The sequence below is a fragment of the Aptenodytes forsteri genome, unplaced genomic scaffold (assembly GCF_000699145.1).
Source record: "Aptenodytes forsteri isolate BGI_AS27 unplaced genomic scaffold, ASM69914v1 Scaffold333, whole genome shotgun sequence".
Lineage (NCBI taxonomy): Eukaryota > Metazoa > Chordata > Aves > Sphenisciformes > Spheniscidae > Aptenodytes > Aptenodytes forsteri.
The window spans coordinates 1,690,675-1,707,046 of NW_008794542.1; the positions used below are offsets into that span (position 1 = coordinate 1,690,675).

General features: G+C 39.1%; 1 protein-coding gene across 1 annotated transcript in view; it reads right to left on the minus strand.

Moving 5' to 3' along the window:
• Window positions 1-6,185: 6,185 nt before the first annotated feature.
• Window positions 6,186-16,372, minus strand: part of SEL1L3 (SEL1L family member 3) — a 37,984-nt gene continuing 27,797 nt past the window's right edge. Inside the window, exons 18-24 of the mRNA XM_009272296.2 lie at window positions 15,365-15,455; window positions 15,171-15,255; window positions 12,905-13,014; window positions 10,784-10,911; window positions 8,982-9,084; window positions 8,814-8,886; window positions 6,186-7,470 (exon numbers count right to left, since the gene is read on the minus strand). Coding sequence (XP_009270571.1) covers window positions 7,304-7,470; window positions 8,814-8,886; window positions 8,982-9,084; window positions 10,784-10,911; window positions 12,905-13,014; window positions 15,171-15,255; window positions 15,365-15,455 — 757 coding nt within the window. The 3' untranslated portion in view covers window positions 6,186-7,303. The remainder of the gene's footprint in view (window positions 7,471-8,813; window positions 8,887-8,981; window positions 9,085-10,783; window positions 10,912-12,904; window positions 13,015-15,170; window positions 15,256-15,364; window positions 15,456-16,372) is intronic.

The window sequence follows — 16,372 nt, forward strand, 5'->3', positions numbered from 1 at the left end:
GTGTGGAGGAGATCAAGGGTGAGACAAATATCTGAGTTTTTAGATTAATCACTGTTCAGTAGAGTAGCACTGATATTGTGTATCTTCAAAAGTTGCATGTTATAAGCTGAACTTCTCTTTGTCCTAGGAGTATAGTTGTTAACACTAGCATAATCTTTTGAATGTTTCAAAGAAAAACCTTTTACTGGATTCAGTGAAAGAATCGACTGTATCTATCTTCACGTATTTGCAGTAGGGGCCTTTGTTAAACCCAGCTCCCATCTTCAGCCCTTCAAATAGTTCTGGAATTATATAAGGCAGGCACACAAAGTGGCGGGGGGATACCTAAACTTCTGCTTTCACCTGCAAGTGGTGGTGGGGTAGGTGGGTGCCTGGGGAATTTACCTGTTATGGTTTTTATAGGCAGACTTACGACCATAAAAATTATTCCAACTGAAAGAGGGATTTTTATTTTATGCACGTACCCTTAACAAGCACTTAATGCATCACAAGAGAATCTAAATATTCTCAGGACAATGGTATTGGGGTACAAGGTATGAATAGGCACAAGGTAGGGCTTTGGAGGGTGACCTGATTTTTTTTTTTTTTTTTTTTTCCCTTCCTCCCCTCTTGCTAACTGAATTAGCACATGGGGTAATAAAGTTTTCTTGGAAAGGTATATAAGGTATTTTATTACTCAAAATGCTGAACAAGGTGTTTCCTATCCCTGATATCAGCATCAGTGTAACCAACTGTCATATGCTGTTCCTCTGTGCAAACCCGTGTGGTGCTGATAGTATCCAAGCGCCAGGGATCTCCTGTGTATTCTTACCAGATACACAAGATATCAAGGTGAAGCTTTTTATCTCCTTTAACGTTGGAAAGGCACAGAGGGTATGTTTGCAGAGCACAATAATGCAGTGTCACATGTGATAGAAGAGTTTGCCCTAGGAGAACCTGAGAAACAGGCTCTGCAGCAACACCACTGCCAGACTGCCTCTGGACCCTGGGCCCAAGAGCCTCTGAGGGTCACATCTGCACTTGCCACGGTTCTCTCTGCGTGGCTGTCACTTCTGTTGTGGATTTCAGCCTCTCTAAGGACATCTACATGTTTTTAATGAGTGTAGGAGACCACTTTTATTACTGTTAGTCCAATTTGGGTATCTGAAGAACTTGGCCAGAATTACTCTAGGCTATGGAATATTTGGTTTCATGTCTCTATTTTATTGCAGCTTTCCAGGTCAGTAAATTAACTCCTAAATATTGGTGCTTCTGAAGGCTGCTGGTGATTTTGATATATAACTTATTGCTTGGGACCAGACACAGCTGAGCAGTGAGATTTAAAAATATCTAGAGGAAAGACTTCTGATTCTCCACAATTTCTCCTATTTGTTTAATGTAGACAGCTCCAGCTATTTTCATTACAGTAGGTATACCTGGATTTCCCCTATTGGTATTGTAACCAACTGAATTGAAATGGTTAACTTGCTTTCCGGGACTAGCATGCTGTGGTTGACTCGGAAATGAAATCGGAAGAGCTGTCCATGTGCAACTGGAGCTGGCTTGGAAGGGCAACATAACACCAATGAGCAGATGTGAGCCTCTAAACCTTGGCAGCTGGGAAGGACAGCAGATGAGGTTGGTAAGGGACAAAGAGGCAGGGACAGCATTACTGCCACTAACCAACTCTGCAGAGCAGAGGGGAGAACTATGCTTTGGTCTTCCCGGAATGAGGCAAAGCATGAGTAGAGACTTTGATTTCAGTCAGTACTGGTGTGTTTTGGAAAGGCTGTCCTGTGGTCTACAAACACCTGCTGAGCACACTGATCCCAATAAAGCAAGCCTTCAAAACAGCTCTGAACATGTTTGGACTGCTGGAAGGCACACATTGATAAACAGGCTGGTGAGATCAGAAGGGCTGATCTTAGAGCAGTTGCTTGGGGCATGGGGGCAGAATGGAGTCTCGCAGCCTAAATCAGAGGTGCCAGCAGTCTCGGTTCGTCTGCACAATTAATTTAAACAAGGCTTAAAGGGTGTGCTTGGGCAGTGGCTTATGATCATCTCCACTATTTGGCAGTGTGCTTCCTGGCCTAACTTGAGCCTGTTCAAGTAGTACCCTCCTAGACAACCACCTGGCACCATTGGGGGGTTTTATGCACCAGAACTGGTCCCAACAAGCAGTACACAAGGCAACTGGATTCTCAGGAAGAGTTTAACTAATCACAGCCAGATAGTGGAGCCTGGCCTTTGTTAGTTTATTAATACAATCTAGCCAGGGAGACTTGCTTCCAACTTGCACAATTAAAGATACTTGTTGTGTAAATCCATGACTCAAGGCCATGCCATAATGAACAGATAGAAAATGCCATGCAGGTATCTCGGTTCCTACTTTGGCGGACTGTCATAAAACGGTGCTAGGCTCTGCTAATGGACTTGTGCTTTCTCCTGTTCACCTGGCAGAATTGATATGAGCAAACAGCAATGCTGAGTATTAGGAGCTATCTAGAAGGCTGATGAGTGATTAAGGAGAGAGGTCAGTGTGGACAAATGAGGGAGAACAACAGGAATTGGAAAACGCTAATCGGGGAGTAGAGCAAAGTCAAGGAGTACATTAGCAGAGAGGAAAGATCACTGAACACAGAGTTATAAACAAACTTGTTGCAGCCAGTTTTTTTTCTAAGGGGTTATTAAGATGCCCAAAGGTGGATGGATGTCTGATAGCACTTACCAAACAACCCAAATCCCTTAAGTTCATGGGCACATAGCACCAGTGCAATTTATGTTTGCAACCTCACAGCTTCAGAGTATCTAATCTACAGCAAGTGTGTGGTTTGTTTTGTTTTTGTTTTCCAAACATATCTAATGCTTACTGTAACGCAAGCATGTACTGCAATTATGCAAGTGATCTCTTCCTTTCTGTTTTGGTTACTCATTACACCTGAACTTTTCTGGTTCTGATGCTCACTTATGTGAACCTGTAGGCAGCTGCTTTTAACACAGCTACCTCGTATTTAGGCAGAGACTTGCTGTTACTTTAAGGTAAATAATAATTTGGCCCTCTGGCATAGGAATTAGGTCTCTTCATAAGCATCCAAGCTGTGATGCATTTTCAGTATGTCTATATCCCAGTGACTGCTGTTTCTCCATTTACAATGCTCTGTTGATTATTCGGGAATTACTCCCGTCAGCTAGATCTTAGAAGACAGCGTGGGAAATTGCTCCATGCTCAGAATTCCCTCATCATTTTTTAGCTTCCTTACACCTGGGCTTATTCTTAAAAAATTCCAGCTGTCTCCTTCCCTTCTGTTCTCTTTCTACATCCTAGTCTCTTAATGCAGTTCATGTATTTATGGGAGGGAGGAGAGGGTGTGTGGGTGAAATTCCTCAGCTGAAGTTTATTCAACCTGTTTTGTACCTTTGTGCTGTGTTTCATCCAGGATAAGGGTCAACAGCCAGTGTTAAATGTTATAGTCCATTAGTCAATGAGGACAGCTTAGACAGACAAGAGTCTGCTATAAGACAAATCTCTTCACAGATAATCCATGTTTGCCATGTGCTCTGAAAGACTGTCTATGCTTTCCCTGTAGCTCAAATGGGAATATGAAAGTCCCAGTAGGGGATATACTTACATATATAATCATAATCAATTGTCCTGGTTTTGGCTGGGATAGAGTTAACTTTCGTCCTAGTAGCTAGTATAGTACCAGGACTAATTTTCATGAATTGGCCCCGTTTTTGTCACTGAATAAATTGCTATTGCAAGGTATGAATTTTCAACATGTATTAATATATAACTTTAAGCATGCACTCATGCCTGGGATGTAATGTTCATCACTGTATGGACTGGGAAACAGCATCATTCAGTGGTCACAAAATCACCCACATAAGGATGCCCGCTTTTTGGGGTTTTTTGTTTGTTTGTTTTTGTTTTTCTTGCGGATGTAGTAGAACTATGTAGCCGCTTTGTGTAACTAACCATCCTCTCTCTCTCTCTCCGGGAATTGTTTGATTCTCTAGGTTGTCAAATAATAGCCTCCTAGATCTTATAAGAAGTGAAGGATAATAATGTAACTTATTATTTCGGCCTTAAGTACTGCCAGTTTATTGTGAAGAGTTGCTTATCTTAACATATTTTAACTATTCTTTGGTGGAACTTCTGATGTAATAGGTAACAATAAACAAAGACCTAACTATTAACTGCTGGCATCAAGAAATATATTGCAGCTTCAGCAATTGTCTTCCAAAATACATATGTGAAATCACATTTCTGGCAAACCTCCTCAAATTAGTTAATTACTAGAGTTGAGAACATGGGCTTACTTTTGGAGAGGAAAATGCAGTCAGCCTGACTGCTAACACTTGACTCTGACCCATATGTACGCAACCTGAACCACTGCTGCTCTAAGAATCCCAAGATTTCAAAACACGGGTTGCAATCATGCCACCACCATCAAACTTCCCTGGGATTAATATTTCACTAAGGGCTTCAAAAAAAAGCAGCACTCTCTGTGTAAAGACTCTGTCACTCATGTAAATATGACATATATAGTTGTCCTGGTTTTGGCAGGGATAGAGTTAATTTCCTTCCTAGTAGCTGGTACAGTGCTGTGTTTTGGATTTAGGGTGAGAATAATGTTGATAACACACCCATGTTTTAGTTGTTGCTAAGTAGTGCTTACACTAGCCAAGGACTTTCCAGCTTCCCATGCTCTACCGACTGAGAAGGCTGGAGGTGCACAAGAAGCTGGGAGGGGGCACAGCCAAACTGGCCAAAGGGACATTCCATACCATGTGACGTCATGCTCAGTACATAAACTGGGGAAAGCTGGCCGGGGGGGCCACTGCTCGGGGACTGGCTGGGCATCGGTCGGCGGGTGGTGAGCAATTGCACTGTGCATCACTTGCTTTGTGTATTATTATCATTACATTATTGTTGTTGTTGTTATCATTTTATTTCAATTATTAAACTGGTTTTATCTCAACACTTTTTTCCCACTTCTACTCTTCCAATTCTCTCCCCCATCCCACCGGGGGGGTGGGGGGAGTGAGCAAGCGGCTGTGTGGTACTCGGTTGCCGACTGAGGTTAAACATTGACAATAATAAATCCATCTTACGTGTGGGGCTTACTACAAGCAAGACTTGCCATATGCATGTCCCAATAGTTAGGGATTTTTGTGACCACTCTAACTGTATGTGCCACTTTGTGCCTAACCTCATGCCTGTGTTGTGAAAACTGTCCAGTCGTCTTTAAAGGCTACACATGACTTTCTGCAGTATCTCCGGGTTCAGCAGCTGACCTTGCCAGCTTTACTACAAATGCACACTATTTTCTTTTATTAAGTGATAAATGTAAAGTTGAGAGTATTCTTAAAATATCCACACATTTGTGTTAAGGGATTTGATATAATCACACTTAGCCACACAAGGTCTTGCAACTCAAACCAGACAAAAAATCCTAGTGATCTATTTGCAATAGATACCAAAAGCACAGCATATAACCCCTGCAAGTCCACAACTGTTTAGGACGTAAAAGTGAAGCTCCTTTGTAACACTTCAAAATATTTAGTAGAAAGGAATACCAAGCTATCCATAAAAAGCACAACAAAATGTGTTACATGGCTTCTCTATACAACTGTACTAAGAACAAAAAGTACTCTATTAAAATTTGCACTGTTCTTGCTCAAATAAATGAAAATCAGTAACATGGCACACAATTCACTTTCTCATTATATGTGGGGAGAGGAAAAAAAAAAGCTTCAACTTCTGGATTTTTTCCCCCTTGCTTACTCAATGGAACTGCTGTCTTGAAGTATCAACTCTTCTCCAAACACTTTTGAATTTTCAGTTTTCTGCAAGAGAAACATACCCTGATGATATGTGTATACATACATTTTTATATATATATTTTAATCTCTCTTAAAGGTGTTGGGGGTTTTTTTGTGTGGGTTTTTTTTTTTTCCCTCCTTTAATTCCTTTCTTACTGAAAAATCAAATGTCTTGATTGAAAAACAAACCAAAACCTCTTCCAGGTCTGCTCTGTGAGAATGCTATATTCCTCAAAGAAAGCAAAGGTTGATTGTCCTATCTGAAGCTAAGAAAACAGACATCTAAATAATGTTCTTGAGAATTTGCAACAGCAAGATATTATCATGAGAGAATTTCATCTGACAGATGCTTTAAAAAAAAAATCCTTCACATACAGGCTGAATTAGAAAAATATTTTTATTTACAAGAGTAAATAATGTAGTGCAAGGAGAGTGGATTTAACCCTCAATAATGCATAGATTGATGTAATTTATAGTCTGTGATCTACATCATTTTGCAGAGGTGCATGGACACCTGCTTTAAAGGTCAGACCTTTCCTACAGCCACTTGCCTTCTGCCTGATTTAAAGCTGTCAGGTATTTGCACTCCATATTTATTATCCATAGATCCAATCTAACATTTACCAAATAAACTGTCATTTAAACAGGTGCCTTTAAGTTACTGCAGAACATGAAATAAATCCTTTCCAATGTTATCTATGTAAGAATCCAAAAATAAGTTTTTCATTCACTTTGTGCCACCTGTTCACACTTAAATTTTCTTTTATCTATTCATTAGGGAAGCTACTTTCTTTGGCAGAGCGGGAAACATTAACTACTGTGTCCTCCAGGGAACTGCTGACACTCGTGAAACTTTGACATTTCAAGGGTTAGCCAGCAGAACTACTACGTTGTGATCATATTGCAAATCTTCCTGGTGTTTTTCTTTCAAAACAAAACACACGCTTTTCACATCAAAGAGTTAGGATGGAATATAAAATGCCAAAAAAGTAATTGTTATTACTGCTTGTACTGAAGTCCTGGCAGGTGTGCCATGGAACTTGGAAAAGTGTTGGTGACTGGGTTTCACTTCTGTATCGCTTCCATGCTTCCAACTCAGAAAACTCTGGTAACTTCACCAGTAAAATAAGCTGAAATGCAGTGAAGACAATTTAATAAAATATTAGATATCTGAGTAAAATTTCTTCTTCATCAAAACCAGTGGGAAGTTTGCTCATTCTTCAATTAGGCAAAGTCTTTGCATGTTTTCTTCCAGTCCTCCAATGAAATACAGTATGATCGTGTGTTGGGTATAGTGAGATAATCTGCATTATCTGTTTGGAGTGTTAAATAAATTGTAGAGGTGGTTTTCCTCTATAGTGGAGAAATTAGATCAGTGAATTCCCATACCATTTTGGCTGTTGGACTGCATTATTAATGCCACCAATAGGGTAGGTTGATTTGTGGTTGTTGATATCCCATCTTCCCAACGGGACATCAACCTTAAGAAAACTACACTTCAGCTCATAACAAGAGGATTCTGAGGGTTTGAATCCTGCTGTGCTAAATCGTTTGAAAAAGTAGATTCGTCTGGCTGTACTAGTCTGGTAGCATCCTCGCTGCTATTCCCTGAGGAAGAAGGTTCATCTGACGATGGTTCTGATCTTGTTCCACGAGAATTACGGGCTTCGGAAAAACATCAGAAGAAATGATTAAAAAAGACCTCACTTTGTCTAGGAAGTCTATTCATCAATATTTAAATATTATGTGGATATAAAATCACAATATAAAGATAATACCCAAAGGTTATGAAATATTGAAAGAAGACTGTAGCTTTTACTATATACTTTGTACATATGTAGTATGATATATATACATATATATATGTTACATCAATTATAGCTGGTAAGAAAGGAAAGCAGGGTTTCAGAATTATTTCCATAATCAGCATATTATTCACAGCTATATGTCTTAAATGCTATCTAGGAATTATAAAATTCAAATAATCTTTTTACATTTAATATGGTTTTTTTTTTAAATACTATTCCCTATAGTAGGTGTGGGTTGTCAACATGGAAAGCAATCTTTTCTGTATTTTATTACAGAAATATGTCAGAAAACAGTATTTTCTGACATAGGCTTAAGCTGCCTACTGGGGTTAAACCACAACATAAGAAAATGTATTTAGTGGAAGAAATTCTTTTCATAACTGGTAATATTCATTTCACAACTTCCCCATCCAGATCCTGCCTTGCAATTTAAAGTGAAACACTTGGTTGAAGCTGGCAATGCTTTTTAAATGACGACTCATTTTTTTTTGCATGTGATGGTAGAGGTGTTTTTCCCTTTCCTGAGCAATGTAGTTTTGTCTCCGCTATCTCTTTCAATATGGTGAGAAAATAATGGGAGTTATAAAAGACTGAAGTCTGGCATTTGGTTTTCTGTCCCTTAATATTCTGTCCCATCGGAACAGAGAACTTACAGCAAACCTTTCTAGTTTAAGACAGCAGGAGTCTGCAAGTGCTGATTGACTGTACTTACTGATTCTGTTACTGGTCTGAAGAGGCTGAACTGCCTCCTCTTAAGTTACTCCAGTGCACCAGCTCTCTGAACCTCACTTTTTCTGCCACCTTGTATCTGAATGGATCCAGTCATATGAAACAGGGAACACAGTCTCATTGCATATTGCAGAGACAACGTATGAAATCAAAGTCATATAATTACTCTAGCAATACTGCATGCTGAGACATAGGAAATAATCTCTTATTTCCAGTCATAATCTCCTGCAGTTAATGTTTTTATTAAGAATCTCCTTTATCAAGGGAAATTCTCCAGAAACCAATAGGTTTAAACCTATGCCTTGCTTTATCCACCCCGTTTCAATGATCAAAAAATGACTTGCGTGTCAAAGAAGTTGCTGTTCAGAGGTAGCTCTACCAAATCTAGAATCCCTGCTTTTATTTTTGAAGTTTTCACTGAAATAACAAGATCACTCCTCTTTCTTCGGTTTTACTACGACAAATACTTACCAGATAAAGACTGGGAATACTGCACTGCAAATGCAACCAGAATCGATAAAAGAAAGGTTCCCATGAAGTAGATCTGTGACAGTAAGTTTAAAAACACACATCAGAGCAGTGCAAAGCCAAGGTAGTGCTCCAAATGAACTGTGTATGTTCCAAAGGAGCAATACATACCAGAGTAGATTGTAAAATATTGTTCCAGAAAACTCTCACGTAAAAATAAAGCAATGCTAATGAGCATGGACTAATTGATTCTTGGTTACTATTATTCCAGCACCTACAAAAAGAAGATTAAAACAACTAATTAGTCCTGCTCTCCAATTTTGTGGCATCTGTCGTGTGGGAATCTCAACTGGGTTTGCAGCAAACCTCAGTAACCCAGAAAAACAAGCAGATATTATCATCACTATCTCACAGATGGTGAAGTAAAAATTCATAGAAATACCAGATTAACCTCATTAAGTACAGAATACCTTACCCTAGGAGTATATTTTTATTTTCTTATATTAGTCAACAATGGGTCTAAGCACCCAGGCTACCCTTGCCAAGCAATCACAGTGCAAGGTCACACCCAAGACACTTTGTTCTAACTAACGTGAGTTAACAGCAGTAAGACTTGATTCAAGATTAGACATACAAAATCTAGTTTCCTATGCAGGAGACTGGTGTCTAAACCCCCTTTAGAGACAATGGAGCACTACATAATGCAGTCAGAGCTTAAAGAGTGCTTTATCTGAGTAGCTACGAGGTATCCGTTGTGAGGTGAGCTGAATTGCTTCTCAGTTCCATCAGTTAGGACTTCACCAACTAGGGCAGTTTAGACAGTGAAATCACAGGCACCTATTTTAAGCCACAACTGATTCTTTTCTACCAAGCTGAGGAGGAGGGTGGGGTGAGTGTGTGTATGTAAAAGTATGTGCCCTTCTGGACAAAAGTGTATGATGATGGGAAATCCCTGCAGTGCTGTCAGCTCTGGAGTTATTCTAACTGCAAAGCAGGTGGATTCAGCCCGAGTGAAGGCAGAATTCAGACTCAAGCTTACAATCCCAGATGGACCAGCTGGACCAGAAGCCCTATTTATCTGACTGGTAATTTCATGTGGAGTGGAGGTAATTTAGGGTACAAGTTCAGGCTAACTGCAGTGAAGAACAATTTCAGTGAATTGACAAATGAGGTTTTAATGTTGATATCATCTCCACTTGTTTTGGGTCACACAACACTCAGTAGCGAAACAGAAGATAAACCACTCATTCTTGGTTCACAGCCACATGTATTAACCATCAACTCCTCCTTCTTTAAATATCTGAAAGGCAATTCCACAAATCCACCAAATATTGTGTAAGCTTCCCATTCCCACTGTGCTTTTCAACACGTGTTGCTTTACCCAGGTAAAGGAAACCTAAGTTCTGTACCAGAACCAGAGGTCTCTAGGTGGTTTGTGCATGAACAGTGCTGGCACAGGCAGTTCAGACAGTAGACGCGTAACCTTCTCACGTATCTAATATTCTGCGCCACAACATCTGTGCCAGGATGCTCTGGGGCACAGTGTGAGCAGAAACAGGCTGGAATGTCTTTGCAGAAGAAATAGGAAGGACTGCTATTATCCCAATTACATACTTTTAAATTCCACATTCAAATTATGCTGTATTTATCATTAAAAGATTGTTTTGGACAGCAAACAAATTGTCAGTGCCTAACTTAGGAACTTACTTAAATATACAGAATTGGAAAAGATCTCCTGGATCATTAAATCTAGTCCCTACTATTTCAGGTAACCACATATAATCAGGTCTCTCAAAACAGGCATAAACTGAAATATATTTAGGCAGTTCAAGCATTTCAAGCATGTTGACCTTAATCTGCCTTAAATCATACAAGTGAACAAAGCTAATAATTACAGAAGTTGCTGTTCTCCAGAGTAAATGCTACTCACATGGAAAAACAGAAGGTGCTGATTAAAAGGAAAAAAGACTCACCTGTAATAAAGTTCCTGAAGAAGTGAAGTATTACTAGAATGCAATGCCTGATCAATTTCCAAGTGATCCAGAATGTAGGAAGGTATGGAGTTGCCCTCTTCCATGACAAGGGCCAAATTAAAGAAACCCTAACAATAAAAAAGTATACACACTTTTTAACCATTAATTTTTCACATGTATATTTAAGGTCTAACGTAAGCATCAAGTATCTAAATAATTATAACTGTCTTCTATAAATTAATTTAGTATAATGTGATCTTCACTGAGTAATTACAAGAGCCTTCTCTCCTAACCGTATACCCAGATAAATACTGAAAACGCAAAAGAATTAGCGTTCATTTGTCGTGACACTGTTTTCTTAGAAACCATCTGGAAAAAGATCTGAGCTTTCTCATTTATAGTTGCTCTTTAAACACAGCCACCATATCACACTGTAATCTTTTATCTACTAGGGAAATCTAGAATGAAAGCTGAAATGGATTCCTGTTCCGTTATTGTTTAATACCCCTCCACATAGCTCTATAGATCAATAGCAATCTGAATAGTGAAACTGAGAGCAGAAATTTGATCCACACAATTTAAATCCTTGATCTTATAGTTTTGACAAGTCTTAGGCATCCCTATATCTTTTCAAAGCCATTAAGATGAACGCACAGGAGACGTATTATAGGATTCCCCATCAGTTTGGCTTTCGTACTGTCGTGGTTTAACTTCAGTCGGCAACTAAGCACCACGCAGCCGCTCGCTCACTTCCCCCCACCCGGTGGGATGGGGAGAGAATTGGAAGAGCACAAGTTAGAAAAACTCGTGGGTTGAGATAAAAACAGTTTAATAATTGAAATAAAATGATAATAATAATAATATGATAATAATAATAATAATACACAAAGCAAGTGATGCACAGTACAATTGCTCACCACCCATCGACTGATGCCCAGCCAGTCCCCAAGCAGTGGCCCGCCCCGGCCAGCTTTCCCCAGTTTATGTACTGAGCATGACGTCACATGGTATGGAATATCCCTTTGGCCAGTTTGGGTCAGCTGTCCTGGCTGTGCCCCCTCCCAGCTTCTTGTACACCTGCAGCCTTCTCAGTCGGTAGAGCATGGGAAGCTGAAAACTCCTTGACTAGAGTTTATGTACTGAGCATGACGTCACATGGTATGGAATGTCCCTTTGGCCAGTTTGGCTGTGCCCCCTCCCAGCTTCTTGTGCACCTCCAGCCTTCTCAGTTGGTAGAACATGGGAAGCTGAAAAGTCCTTGGCTAGTATAAGCATTACCTAGCAACAACTAAAACATCGGTGCGTTATCAACTTTGTTCTCATCCTAAATCCAAAACACTGTACCAGCTACTAGAAAAGAAATTACCTCTATCCCTGCCGAAACCAGGACACGTACTTTAAAGTAACTGTTCATGCCTCTCTTCTTTCCTTTGCTAGTTTAGCAGTAATGTTTTGTCCCAATATCCTCAAAACAGAACCCAACTATGCTACCTCTAACAAATTCACATACAAGATACTACTATACTATATAGGGTCAGGGAGAACAGAATGTCGCACCTAGGACACTTCAGGAGGGTCTGAGGGCAGGACACTCAGTGTTGAAACACTCCATGTCTTTGGTAATGTGACATGGTGTATCTTTTCATTATAAAACATTTTAAGATGAAGCTTTTGTTGGTGGAGTGAAGAAAATTCACCTTAGGATTCCCTCAATATACCAAGGGAAATGAACCAGTCGTCTTGTTTATTTCCTAAAATAGCAGAGCATAGGACTGAAATAAAACTCAGCAGTCTATTAATTCTCCCCCTTGCAGGAGCAAAAATACCAAGGTCACAACAGAACCAGTTGTGTCAAGGTAGGGTAGCACTGAATTAGGCCATTCACCTTTAGCTTTCAAAACAGCCTAATTCTAGGACTGTCCATGTATGCTAGGTTTACCTTTTATTATCATGAAACAGCAACTACTGACTCATATGGTATTCTGAAATAATTATAACTTACTATAGCAGGTCTCTTCAGCGCACGGATGTAGCCAAGAAGAATAGCCAGTCTCATGTGAATCCTCAGATTGTTCTAAACTCTGATGTTTTTTTATAAACACATTACAACTGCAGACCCACCTGTGAATCTCCCTCTAATGCAGCTTGTGCATACATCCGTATTGAGAGCTCAAGGTCTTTAGACTGGTTCTGGTAACCATAGTAGTAGAAATCACCCATCTTCAAATAAGCTGTGGAAGAAACCAGTAACAGATCATTTAGAGTATTTATAGAGGTAAAATTAACCACCTATTAATGTGATGGAGAAGTTAATAGTGATTCTATTTAAAGCAGCATATTAAAAAAAAAAAAAGGTACTCTTTCTCTCTGGTTGTCTCTGTAGCTACTTTACATCAGACTGACTACTGAAAACATTTATCCTGGCTGAAATTTCTCATGGTTTCTCTTTAATGAATTTAGTGAATGATATTGCTACTTTTACAAAAACTAAGACTTAGAAACTTTAATACTGTTTTCCTTCTTCACTTGCTGAATCTGTCTTTGGGCAACCTGTAGCCTTATTATTCATGTTAGCCCTACTAACTTGATGAGACTTAAAAACATGCTGTCTAAGTGCTTTTTCTGTACCTGTCACCATGGTGGCTGAACCCATCCCAAAAGTTACAGAACTTTGCTGATGATAATTTCATTAGTTTCAAATCCAACCCAACCCAGGACAACAACAGATATAGAATTTCCTGGTCTAGAAGGAAGCAAAGCCCAGCAAATATTTTACAAACATCTTTCTGTGATATTGCACAGTAATGAAATGCGCCAACAGAGTGGGCATTGACCCAGACAGGAGTAAGCGTAACATTGCACTAATCTATGCTAAAGAGTTTAAAAACTCCCATGACCATGTCTACACTTACCTGACCTAAGCTTTTCCCCAAATGGTTTGAAACACTTCTACACCTCTAGAAATCCCACCTGTTTTTACAGTGGACTACAGCAGAGCTCTTCCAGGAAGCAAGTTGGTCACTGACCCAACAGCAAAGGCAGAAAGACTACGTGGACGGGCTGGCACAGATGCAGAGTGGAAGGCCATGAACGCTGTAGTGAATCATCAAGAAGAGAGTTCCCCTCAACCATACCAACTGCGTCATTGTAGCCCTGGCCCGGAGAGCACTCCCGCAATAAGCAGTGGCCTTGAGGTCACCCTGTATTGCACTGATAATGTAGCCCTGGGTATCTCTGCTGCCAGGGTTAGACTCTCTGTCCCAGGCCCTACACTGGGGATTTGATCCTTCACTACTGCAGAGAGGGGTCTGAGATAAAACTCCCCTTATGTTACTCATGTGAGGAAGAGATAAAGTACTAACATCCTTTCCCTGTTGAAGCCAGCAAGTCGTCTCTCCTTTACTTGAATGGAATCACAGTCTCACCCCATGAGTCTGACCTTCAGAAGCTTCTCTAATATAAGATTCTACCAGTGCATCTGCCAAAGGGTCATCCAAACTGCACCTTGCTAAGGCATCTGCAAACTCCTCATGAAAGCTAGCAGGGTTTGTCAGCTCCTGTGGCTTCAGGCTGTATCAATGTGGTATTCAGTTTCCATGCTGCTGTGTATTTAAATGAATAGCTTGAATTATTTTTACTTTTAATATAAATAAATAAGTACTTTTCCATGTGCTTATTACAAAACACTTAAACCTTCTGGTGAGACAATCAGATCAATGTTTTCAAATACTGAATAACTCTTTCAAAGGCACCAAAATGACTTAGTCACTAAAGTCACAGATGTAGTAAAATTTAAGGCCAGAGGAATGTAGCTTATATGTAAATAAACCATCTCATCCAGAAAGGCTTTTTTTTTTAAAAAAAAAACAGAGAATCCTTTAGTTCCCCAAGGTAAGCTATGCCAATGTTGATAAACTCTGTACCCTAACAGAAAAACTCGTAACAAATTAGATATGGAATCCTTTAGCCTTCATTAGTTTCTCATGACTCAGTTATGCTATGGAAGTATATTTGCTTTTGGATTTTCTCTTTGATAAACTAAACAGCATGAGCTCCTAAAGTCTACTGCTATTTTTTTTTCTTAAACCTTGAGTCAGTTGCTCAGGCTCCTAAATATCTAGTCCCTTCTCAGGGCTTAGCTTTTTTATTTTATTTAAATTTTATGCCATAAAAAAGGAAATTCTCAGAAAAGCTGTGCTGAAACACAAGACTTAATACACCTTTTTTCCCCGATATTCCTATCAAAACACTAAAAAGGAAATGTATAATAAGCAGGGACTACTCTTCCCTTAACTTGCTCACTCACATAGAAGTTGTAACAAATATAGTATTTGAAATAAAAAAAAAAAGGTAAAATTAAAATTCAGAAAGAATTCCTTATTCATACCAAATGAGGGTGCATTGACTTGAGAAACAGAGAAATTGTAGTATCTCCAAACACAATCAGTTGCTAGGTATTTCCTTGCTAGGTCCTGGAAAGAAAATAATTGATCCATTCATATTACAGATAAGAGACTAGGATCACATTATTATTAACAAGTGTTCCTTTTAGGACAATGAGTTGTGAACACATTTACTTACTGGTCTTTCTTCACAGATGTGTGCTAAATTTGACTGTGACACTTCAATCCCAGTTTCAGCTGCTAAAACATAATGCAGCAGAGCTTCATGCCTAACGTTAGATAAAACAAATTAGTGAAAAACCTAACAAAAATAACATGTATTTTAGTTATAGTTAAAAAAAACCCAACCACTAAATAAATCGGTAAAATCACCTAAGAGCAAAATTTTGGTAGAAGGTTTAAAAGCAAGAGGCTGGCAAACCCATGCAACAGCTACATCTACTGGCAATGCTTGGTGTAACAAGCCATGCTGGATCTCAACAATTTGCGGTGTTTTCTCTCTTGCATTGAAGCTAGATTGGCTCCAGTGTGCATTTACTCTAAGTGCAAGACCGATGATAAAATTGAATTGATATTGAGCTCAATTATCTATTTAAATGTTTCAGATAAAACATTCTTAAAAGACTCTTACCTCCTCCACTTAAAAAAAAAAAATCTGTAATTAACTTAGTGTTATGTAATTAACTTGTAATTAACTGTATATATCTGTCAAACGTTCATTTGAGTACTTCTTTGGTATGCTTTACCCTTTTATTTCTATGACTTGTTTGTCTTGTCCTTTTAGACTATGGGCTCTTTGGAACAGGAATTATCTCTCATTATATTTGAATGTGTGAATAAAGTAACAGTCTCAGTCTCTCTGTGGACTCTAGGCACCGCACTGACTGTAAAGCAAGTAATAAAAGCTAATTTTACATTTGCAGTATAGCAATTCAGTATTGCAGCACAGTGGTACAGTGCTGCTCATGGTTCCAGGAGAGCATCTCTTTCATGTTCTTTGTCACTCATCTACTCAATATTATGAAGACTAAGCATTCAAAATTAAGAGGAAGTCTTTAAAAACATGTGTTTGGTTTTAAAATTACAAGATTAAAAAAAACCACTTGGTGTACTTTTTTCCCACTAAAGCTTCCTATGAAAGGGTCATGCTTCCAGTGACTTCCTCCACAACACAAAGCTAAAAGCA